General features: G+C 35.7%; 1 protein-coding gene across 2 annotated transcripts in view; it reads right to left on the bottom strand.

The window, feature by feature from the left end:
- Positions 1-6,224: 6,224 nt before the first annotated feature.
- Positions 6,225-11,660, bottom strand: part of PAPOLA (poly(A) polymerase alpha) — a 95,174-nt gene continuing 89,738 nt past the window's right edge. For both annotated transcript variants that reach the window (XM_073349598.1, XM_073349599.1), the window contains exons 21-22: positions 11,391-11,468; positions 6,225-8,396 (exon numbers count right to left, since the gene is read on the bottom strand). In XM_073349598.1, the coding sequence (XP_073205699.1) occupies positions 8,301-8,396; positions 11,391-11,468 (174 nt within the window). In that variant the 3' untranslated portion in view covers positions 6,225-8,300. The remainder of the gene's footprint in view (positions 8,397-11,390; positions 11,469-11,660) is intronic.

The following is an 11,660-nucleotide window of genomic DNA, read 5'->3' as shown; positions in this document are numbered from 1 at the left end:
GACAATTTAGCCAGCTTTCTACCCACCTTATAGTGCATTCATCCAGCCCATACTTCCTTAACTTGCTGACAAGAATACTATGGGAGACCGTGTCAAAAGCTTTGCTAAAGTCAAGAAACAATACATCCACTGCTTTCCCTTCATCCACAGAACCAGTAATCTCATCATAAAAGGCGATTAGATTAGTCAGGCATGACCTTCCCTTGGTGAATCCATGCTGGCTGTTCCTGATCACTTTCCTCTCATGTAAGTACTTCAGGATTGATTCTTTGAGGACCTGCTCCATGATTTTTCCAGGGACTGAGGTGAGGCTGACTGGCCTGTAGTTCCCAGGATCTTCCTTCTTCCCTTTTTTAAAGATTGGCACTACATTAGCCTTTTTCCAGTCATCACCAAGGTAAACACCAAGGTAAAGCAGTACTAAATTGGCCAATCTCAGTTTTTATCTTCTCTGGGAAGATGTACCTGTTATTCATATATCAGATGACACACATCTTAATATACAGATACAAAACCATGTAAATCTAAGACTACAGAGCCCCTACTGGTGTGTATTACATGTACAGTAGGGTTCAAATAATAATTTTACAGCATCTTCCCTATGAAGATTCTCAAAATGCTTCACAAATATTAGATCTCAACATTCCTGTGAGGAAGGGCTGAAACATTATTCTCATTTTACAGATGGAGAAACTGAGGCAAAAAGATCAAGTGACCCAGTCAAGCTTATATGTTCATGCCCATCTCCGGACTAGACACCCTCATCTCCTGACTCAGTGTTGTGCACTGACCATTAGAAAATGCGGCTTCCCAGTGAAAATAGAGAATCCAAAGAAATGTAAAACATTGACAATTAGTTGACTACCCTATAGATAAAATTAAACGCTTAACAAAATGTATCAATATAAATTACAGAAATTAAAAGTTTCCCATACTTGGATATCAAGAGGTTTGAGTCCAGATTCAAACTTTTAGCACCTACTATATGTATGACTAAATGAAACAAATAATGTGACAACCTAAAATTAACACACAGAAACATAAAAGTTATAAACGAGTAAGTAAATAAATTCCCCACTTTAAGTAAATAACCCCAAACTAGAAACTTATTTTCAAGAAAAAAAATCCCCAATTTTATGTTAGTCTTTTAATGATTGTTGGGCCAGACAGTAAAAGAAACTCTGTGCTGTGGCTGTAAAGACTCAAACTGTGAATTTCATGCATCATTATTTCTTTTTAAATACACCCCACAGTAATCAAATCAAAGTATTCTCACTGCTCAAAAAGAAACCAATGGTGAGGAGCCCAAACTTGCTGTTTAGACTTTATCTGCAAAAGGAAGAACATCTGGTGTACTTCTGGCTAGACAGGTTTTAGGGGCAACATCACTGGAGAATACAACGCAGATCCCAGATCTCCAAAGGAAGGATAAGTGTGGAAATGAGAATTATATAAGCACAACAGAAAAAATTCCTTGGGTTGCTTTAGTCTAAAAGCAGGTGATTGGTAGAACCTCAGTAAGTAAAGCTGAGATTCTCGGGAGTCAAATGTGTTTTCAGATGCTCAAAGATTTTTGAAAAAGTTCTCTTGGAGATAAGACTTCACATGATTGATCCTAGCCAAGATGTAAAATATGGAAACTGAAGAGGGAAATCCTTTCAGCCATATTGAGCTATTGCCAAAGAGGTATTAATTAGGATTTTCCTGATGACTAAAGAGAAAAACGTAAATCAAAAAAAAAGTACAGAAAGCCTTCAAACTTTTCACACACACAGTCCTTCTGTACGAATTGTATCTGTTAGCGGGTTAGGAAGAAGTGTACAAGGATGTAATTGCAAAAAATCACTTCTGGGCATGCTTAGTAGGAATCTACAAAAACATTTTTTTTTAAAAAAAGCAGACTACTAAATCTTTGCCCCCTTTGTGCGATCATAATGTATATTTTCCAAATCAGGGCTAGGCAATCCTGTTAGGATAACATTAGAATACTTCTGTCTTATGTTATTTGTGTCATTCTGTCACAAAGAATGAGTTCCCACCGCACAAAGTAGGTTAGCACAAAAACCGGAAGAATATGAAGACGCTCCCTCCTGTAAACAAAAAAGACAACACACTAAATAAGATTAGAATAGGGTCTAACTAATTATTAACTAGCTTTGGGTCTAACTAACTAACCCCTGACTAATTATTCCTGAAAATAAGGAAAGCAGATTTCTCATCAGATGGTTACAACTAATATATACTGTTAAAAATGTTCCTAGCAGACATACTGCTTCTAGTAGTCAGAATAATTTGATCAAGAACAAACACAAAGCCTGCGCCCTCCTCAGAGTGAAGATTAAGAACAGCTAGAAATACCATTAGTACACATACATAGGGCTGCGCAAACAGGGACAAACTACCAAATGTTATATCAGTCTTGCCATTCTCATATTGTGATGGATTAAAATTATTCACAATAAACTGTGGCTAAGACACTGAGCACATCCATCCATCATTCTAGGCTACTCTTATTCCAACCATGTCATCGAGTTGAATCAAGCTTATGACACATCTCGGCAGGGAGATTCCTAAGGAAGCTAATATCTAGATTGAGTACATGAATAATGCATTTTTCCATAAAAGCCCAAAATGTTAGCTTTAGCCTTAACAAGGGAACAGAGTTTTACTTCACTGAACAGGACCAAAATGGAAAATTCTTAAAGTCCTAACAGAGCAACATCAAAAATATTTCAGGATTGGACATTTAGAATAGCACGTGTGTCATATCTGAAACTGAAATTTCTCTCATGCCATGAAACTAACAAAAACCAGTGTGTGAAAAATAGACCAAATTAAAATGGATGCCAGAAAGTTAAAAGCTTGATAGGAATCCTGTAGTATAGCTGAATATTCTTCTCTCCTCATGCACCTAATAGTCTTGGCACAATGTCCAGGCATGGCCGGCTCTCTGCTGGGGACAGCATTCTTGGCTGTGAAGGCAGAGCATGCCCTTTGTCACTCATGAGGAGCAGTCCCATCCAACTGTCTCTTTTCAACAACTTTATCATCAATCTCTTTATTAACAGCTCCACTGCAAACTGAGAACGTAAACAAGGACCAATGCTCATGCCATATTTCTGGAAGGCAAAGAGTACCAGGCACAATGCAGTGTGCAAGTTTGTAAAAAGGGTATTTGAAGCAGAAGAAACTGAATCCATAAAAACTGCTTTTGTTTAATTGTATTAAAAATATACATTTTATCATGCCGAAGGTCTTAATTTAGGAGCAATCTAAAATTGACTGATTTTGGGGGAAAAAAATCAAAGAATATTCCTCAACTTCAAACTCCAGAAACTTCCCTCAAATGATTTCATTTTGCAGCTCAAATTGAACTGTCATATTAGTCAGGGCTACATGATCTAATATACCTTTCAACTTTAATAATTCACCATCCATGCAAAGAAAGTATTTTATGTTTTAAATGCCTTAGGACTGCATATTATTACTATAGAAGCAAACTTATACCATAATATGAAGATAATTGTTTTCAGTGAACTCTAATAAATCTATGTATCAATTAAAACAATTGAAGATTTGTTTTAAACTACATAAAATGTGACCCAGAGTAGCCTTATCAGGAAAATTTATTTTTAAAAAAGACAAAAGTAAAATGTATTCATAAAATGAGAATTGCTAGCTTGTAAATAAAACATACAAATTAGAGGCAAGAAGCAAACAAGATATGCTAGCTGTGAGATGTCCAGTGTCTGTATGGGTCACTGGAATTATGGGGCTGTTTAAATGCACTGGCTATTTTTCTATGTTTAAAAAAAGATTCAGCTTACTTAGCCAACTAAGTCTGAATTTTTACAATCATACATTAATAGCATTTTGCTTTATTATTCTTTTCCATTACAGCTGAAAGTCTCATCTGGGTACAAATTCTTATTTAAAACAGTAATTTACTGGAACACTGAGTTTGAGAATATCTGCATATACCATTAAGCACAGTTTTTCCATCCATCAAGAGGTGGTTTTATTTGAATTAGTTTTCTCATTCAATATCTTTAAACCTTATTTTGTTAGTTTTTCATTAAAACACGTGTAGGAGCTTCTTACTTGCACTTAGATGAATTAGAAACATTCCACTACAATACTAGACTTATGTATACACAGACATGCAGAATAATTTTGTGAATGTGACTGGACAACTCTCTAGATGTGAAACCCCCACTCCGGCCCGAAAAACTACATTACAGAATATAGTAAAAACAGAATACGACTAAACTTTATTAAAAACACATTAGTTTAAATATAAAAAAAACAAATGAGATATCCAACAGTAGTTCACTGTATTGTTTTTTAAATAATAATCCATGTACTCTGAAGTTTGATATCAAAGTTAATTTTTTTGGTGATGACAGTGGCAAATGTTTGATGTTTATAGATATTTCAAATATTAGTTTGAGCTTTGTAGACATATGAAATTGCATCTGCCTCTATCAACAAATCTGTGCTTTGTTTCTAGTAAACAGTTAAAAAAATCTTTAAAGATGATTAAAGTAAACTAAAAAAATGGTTATTGCTACTATGTTCTATAGCATGAACGCTGGGATCTTTGAAAACATGCACCTACAAGGCGTATTCTTTATTATTTTTATGGAAGGGTATAGAAGTGGAGATTTACTTAATGTGACTTCCAATGAATTGTTTGTTTACCTATAGTAATGATCACAAGAGGTAAAACACTTCAGCTGCTTTTCAGGTGGACAACCCCAAGGAATTAAAATGATTAAGCTGTAGTGACCATTTGAACATGTGAGAATTCTTTTATAAGTAGTCACATATTTTCCAAGAATGTAAATGGAAGAAAAACTAAACTAAAGGAACAAATATTTACATACCAAAAAGCTATTTTCCTTTCACTGTTAAATTTAGCTGGGATATGAGTATGGACAAGTGTAGCTTTTGGCTTAAAGTGAAGTCAAGTCCAGACTGTACTCTCTCACAAGTGTGTTTATTTCAGCTGTAGATCTGTTTGTTTTACATAGCATTTAAAATGAAGCTCCAGAACAGTTAGATCTTTCAGGGTACATTTAGTGATTTTCTTGTTATATTCTGATTACTACTTAAAGCTGTTGCTCACTTACCACCAGAAGCAATGCTAAGGTGTGATAAGAAATAGTGTAAAATAGAGGTCTAGAGCACTCACTGATGCACAATATAAAAGCAAAATTTTAGCTAGCAATCATTAGTTCACTGAAGCCTAACTCAAACTAACATACCCAAAAGCCACCTAGTTGTGGAAATTAGGAGACATTTATATTAGAAGCACAGTACTAACAGTACAAATTTAAGTCAAATTTAGGTTGCCTTTCTAAATGTTTGCTGGATTTAAAGCTAATAAGCTAATAAGATCAATCAAGTGATGCACAGTTACTGGCACCTTTTGAATTTGTAGTTTCAGTGCATGTCGGAGTCAGTGGAAGAAAAACAAGAGAAACAGTGCCATCTGCTGATAATTTATATAATGAACTGCTTCCAAGACAGGAAACATGGTGCGTTTTACAGAGTATACCATGATGGTTTCAATGAATATTTTTACGTTAGAGCAGTGGTGGGCAACCTGCGGCCCATCAGCGTGCTGGCTGCCGCTTCCTGTGGCTCCCATTGGCTGGGAACAGTGAACCACGGCCACTGGAAACTGCGGGGGGCCATGCCTGCGGATGGTCGACGTCAGCAAAATGTCTCACGGCCTGCAATCAGATTACCCTGATGGGCTGCATGTGGCCCATGGGCCGCAGGTTGCCCACCACTGCCTTAGAGGATAAAAAGTTAGTTCAAGCTTTTTAAAGTTGTAATTTAAAAAAAATAAATAGTCTATGTAAACTGATTATATATGCTATTTTTCTAGTTTTGCCTACTCCAGCCTTTAAGATTTTGATGCAGGCACCCAAATCAGGGAACAAGAAAGGGGTGCTATTCAAATGGATCTGTTCTTTTAAAAACTAAACGACGACAGAAAATAGCAATTTACATTTCTCTTCTAAAAACAGACTAAGATTTAGCATGCTGCTAAATGCCACTTTTTAAATCCAGACTCAATTTAAAAGTGCATTGTTCTTTTCAGGCCGCATTGCATTCTATATCAGCAGAAACAATTAAGTAATTTAACTGACAAGTCTGGAATAAAAACAAACAGGAAAAGCAATTTTGGATATTTGAAGAAAATCAGGCAAATGTGGGATTGTGCTGTTTTTTATTGTGTTTTCAATGGAGAAATACATCATCTGTTTACAAAATAGCTCTTGAAAAATACAAGGAGTACAGATACTATAAAACAAAGCAAACTCCAGTCATGAGACACTACGTACATCATGCGAAAGCAACAGTCTGATCTCCAGGTTATGAAAACTAGAATTAAAAAGTCACTATACAGAAAGATTCCAAGTTTCCAGCTTGGCAAAACTTGGGTGCAGTTACATGAAATGTTTAATAAAATGAAAAAAAGATTTCCCAATGTGTAAACAAAATGACAAAACTAAATTTGTGCCTGGCAATTTCGATCTAAACTCCATAACTACACAAAATACACAGACACCTTGTACACTTCAATTGTTAGTATAACCTTTTTCGAGGTGGATGACAGCAGGCTGCACAGGGCAAGGGAAAGAGAAATATTGTATACTAGACATCTTAGACAAATGGCAAAAAGAAAAACCTCAGTTACTGCACAGCCTAAGGAAAAAAGTAAGCTACACTCTGACTTTGGAAAATTAATTTAGAAGGATATGGGGACAGTGTGTAAGTAATTTAATTTTAACATGGAAGAAGCACATGTAATAGGATGGAGCACAATGGGAGGAGGAAATTCATAAAACATGCTAATCAGAAAGTATGGGAAGGATGATTTTTACCATCCCAGTTTTTCAGACTAAGTAATAACAACAAAGTTTGTTATCTACATCTGGTGTTATCACCAACATCCCTCACATTTCCTAAACACTGATGTTCTGCTGCTTAATCATGAGAGATTCAGTTCTTTTAAAGAAAAGATTTGCCGCTAATCCTTTTTTGCTAGGACTACAGAACAAAAAAGTAGGAGGAGTAAAGAGCTTGCTAGATGTCAAGTGCTTTCTAGAAATATGATTGTTAAAAATTCAGTGTTGTTCAGTATGTAAAACTACTATTTTTGATAAGCCATCTAGAAATAAAAAAAGATTAAAATCGTTGGGGATTTTTTCTTGCCTTTATATTTAAAATTTGAAATGTTTTAATGCAGACAGAACTTTTATGGAGTGTACAAAAATTATCTTATATTTAGTGATCAAAAGGCCATCAAGACAGGTGTTATGCTTCACAGGCACAGTTTATTCACTCTGAAGTTTTAGCAATGGGACAAAATTTGGTGTTTGTGCCTTTGGGGCCCAAAGTATTGGGTTTATGTAACATCATGAGTTTTAATAGCATAAAAAAAAAAAGCATTTATTTTTGACCGTTGTCCTATTTTGTGCATACAAGCTGCAAAAAACATTAAACACAAAAGCTTTTTCCAAGAAATATGGCAAGGGGATCAGCAAGGGAGTAAGGAGTTTGATTAGGTCAAAGGAAAGTGTATTTGCTGTTTGATCGCTGATCTGTATGCACCATAAAATAATCCTATAAATAAAAATAGATCACATCTTAATCATGTCCCATCAAATTCCAAATGCTTCCCAATTATTTTCTCAACGTATGTCATGTAACCTCAAGATTTGACATTTTATTTTAAAGGTTTACTGCTGCTTGATGGTAATTTAACTAGATATACTGTACACTTTGTCTTCAATGCACAGTATATCATAGAATGTTATCCAATTTGCAGATTACTAGTACTGAAGAATCTCTTCAATAAAAATGAAAATATCAGTTGAATATCTAAAATTAGTCGTACTCCAATAAAAAAGGTACATAAAAGTGCATTTAAGGGATTCTTTTGCCAGTTTTAGCTCAAAATTTTCAAACAATGCATCAAACATAAATCCAATCAGAATGTCAATTATGGCTACAAATAGTGTTCATGTTTGTTTTTAAAGGCAGTAATCCTTCGAAATATTTAATGCAACTGTTGCTAACACATTAAAAGTACTCCTGGCTTCACATACTAACCTGGACTTCCAAAGAGGTGGTGATTACAGCCCAGTCAGGGAAGTGCACAAAATATACCTAAATCCATTTGCAGTCATGTTCTAGTCTTGCACCCTCCATTCTCCTTTTTTAGCATTAGAAGACAACAGGTTGAGTTGGCAGATATTGTTTATGGACCCCTGAGGTTGTTTTTACCGATTCAATCTCAGTTTTATTGAATTCTTGATAACAGGAATAGGATTTGCAGGGAGAGCAGGGATATCTGAAAGGTCTGTACTAGGTGTTTTCTGACAAGAAAGAGGAAAAAGGAAAAATTTTAAATGTATTTTAATTCTCAAAAAATATTAGTTTAACAAAAACCAAATATCTGAGCACCAGGTTTCAAAGGTTTATGTTGTAATATATTTTGATAGGGTATTCAGAAATATATACCAAAAATAGCGTTAATTACAACTTTTCTTAGGCAACAGAAAATGTGATAGTTAAGGAAAGAATGTTTATAATAGTCCCTCTCATAGCACGCATTTAGTTTTCTACAAGTTGAAGAAATAAGAAAAATAGAGCTCAACTATAACACACTTGAAAAACTCCCACACATAGGTTTATTGCACGAGTCCTACAAATGCTATCCGAGATTTTCATTCTTCTTTAGGATGGCTTTAAACTATTTGATATCTGAGACCCTCCACCCCACTTGTGGAGGCACAAGGAAATACAACTGGAACCTATTTATCATAATTTCCTATTTCAGAAATAGGAATCTACATTGCTGATACTGAAAGTTACAGGATTTTATGGTTTGTTCATGAAACCAAACTAAACCACACACTTGAAAAATCAATGCTCATACTGCTGAGTAAGAATTTAAAAATTGTTTACATCTAAAAATTCTAATTGATTATATTGTGTCTATATTTAAAAGATTTACCAGAAAGTTTGTGCTGCCAAACGTATCAGTTACGCTTTCCATATTAAAGAACTGCAAATAGTATAATAGTGTTTGATGGCAATAAGAATGATCTCAGTTTATAACGTTATAAACTGAGAAGAAGATTAATCAAGTTGGCTTCTCCTCGTTTGTGGAAAAAAATGAAAAATATTAAAGAAAGTTAAAACTAATGCAGCACAACTAATTAGTATAAAACAAAACAAGGAAGCAAACCAAAGAACACAGGAATCCAAACATTAATTATGAACAAAAAGGATATAAATTACCAATATGCTTAAAAAACTTTGTATTTCCTATACTTAATTGTCAAATTTTTATTTAAAATAATTTTCAGTTGCCCCTCTCCTGACCATATTGCTTTAGACATCATGGTGATCAAGTTATTTTGTGCTGCTCAGAATTTATTAGGAACGTTTATTTCTTACATGTACAGATGGTCAAAATTCACACAAGTTTTTCCGTGCACAGGGAAAAACAGTGCACATTACCATGACTACTGTGTTTACTGACCTTCCCATATAAATGAATGGAGGTAGTAGTGATGGATATGGCAGTGAGTGTAACAGAAACAGAGCTCAGACATCAGAGTAGCAGCTGTGTTAGTCCGTATTCACAAAAAGAAAAGGAGTACTTGTGGCACCTTAGAGACTAACATTTATTTGAGCATAAGCTTTTGTGAGCTATAGCTCACCTCATCGGTTGCATCCAATGAAGTGAGCTGTAGCTCACGAAAGCTTATGCTCAAATAAATTTGTTAGTCTCTAAGGTGCCACAAGTACTCCTTTTCTTCTCAGAGCTCAGACAGTACACAATAGCTGTTGTATTTTTATTCACTTCAAACATTTTCTTGTGCTTTTCCCTCAGTTTACTCCTATTTTTTGGCTCATGTTAGCCAAACTTTCCAGAGCTTTTGAATTATTGACAGGAATAAGGAGGAGCACGCTTCTGTGACTTACTCTGTGCAAAGCAGATCAAACTGGGAAATATGGTGACAGATGCAGCAAGACCAAGATCAGTGGTGGGAAATCTGTGGACGCAGCCAGTCAGGGTAATCCTCTGGCGGGCCGCGAGACAGTTTGTTCACATTGTCTATCTGCAGGCACAGCCACCCACAGCTCCCAGTGGCTGTGGTTTGCCATTTCTGGCCAATGGGAGATGTGGGAAGCGGCGGCCAGCATCTGCTTGCGGCCCACACCACTTCCTACAGGTCCCATTGGCCGCGAACCGTGGCCACTGGGTGCTGCGGACAGCTGTGCCTGCAGACGGTCAATGTGAACAAACTGTCTCGCAGCCTGCCACTGGATTACCCTGACAGGCAGCAGGTTGCCCACTAGAGACCTAGATACAGCCCACCAGAATTTTGCAACATCCAAACTGCATCTCTGCCACGATTGCAACAAATCATTTTCTGAGATGTCAGAACTACAGAAACTTAAAGAACATAGCTCTTGGACAACTGAAAACTTTTGTTTATTTCAATATTTGTTTCTATGTTAGCTATAAAGATGCTGATTTCTGTGAAGCAAACCATTTTATCTTGCTTTGCTGAGCATCTACAATACATAAAATCTAGTTTGTCACAAACAATCTTGGCACCTACATAATTTGTTTACTGCTTACCCCCATTTCAAATCAAGTTAAGTGACCTATGCAGCAGTGCAGCTATTTAAACAAGTGCATGTCTACAGGAGGTTTGCAATGGTGCAGCTACATTAATGGAGTAACAATATGCATTAAAACCCCAGTATAGACTAGGCCTTGTTTTAGAACTGAATTTCCATATTATTTGTAAACAGGAAAAACTTAATTATGGTGCTAGACAGCTGTATAGTTGAAGACTCATTCTTTTCAGGGTATCTATCGAGAAGCAACATGCAGGTAGCAGAATATGTGAAGTTACCTTTTTAACATACATTTGAGAGCCTTAAGCAGCTGACTCTGAATAGCAATTATTTAACTGACTTGTTTGGTTTTAAAATGGAAGTTCTCCCCCCCTTAGATTACATCATAAAGGGCAAAACAAAGAAAAAAGTGAACCATACTTTAAGTGTTGTTCTGACATAAAGGTAAATATTAAGGGCACAACTGAGAAAAGATAAGAGTCAGTCCAGCTTTTCTAACGAGCAACATAGGCACTAAGAAACAAAATACATATGTAAGATGTGCTTACTTCACAACATTCACAAGCAACCTGCCATACAGATATCTATATGAAAATGTTCCATTATATATTTCTTTGCTGTCATTTTTAACATTTGGATTTACTTTAATCTCATTATTAGGTCATCATGATTAGAAAATTCACAATATGACACTTCTTTAATGTCAGTACCTGAGGAGCTTGCAGAGATGCCATTGTCTGAACAGTTTCTGTTTGAGAAGAAATATTTGCTTCTGCGTCAAGTTGTTCCTTTAAAAAAAGGAATAAAAAAACGTAACTGCTTGTATATATCCCTTAGAAGCTACACAAACAACATTATAAATACAGCCCAATGTATCCCAGAACGAGCTGCACACAGGCAGAGTCTCCACCAAAACCAGAGTGGCTCTGCACTGGTATAAGTATTTGTCCATGTAAATCTCAATGCAGGATCAGGCATAT

The sequence above is a fragment of the Lepidochelys kempii genome, chromosome 6 (genome assembly GCF_965140265.1).
Source record: "Lepidochelys kempii isolate rLepKem1 chromosome 6, rLepKem1.hap2, whole genome shotgun sequence".
In the NCBI taxonomy this organism is placed as follows: Eukaryota; Metazoa; Chordata; order Testudines; family Cheloniidae; genus Lepidochelys; species Lepidochelys kempii.
Note: the sequence above shows the minus strand (reverse complement) of the source record. Positions and strands in the feature narration are given on the sequence as shown.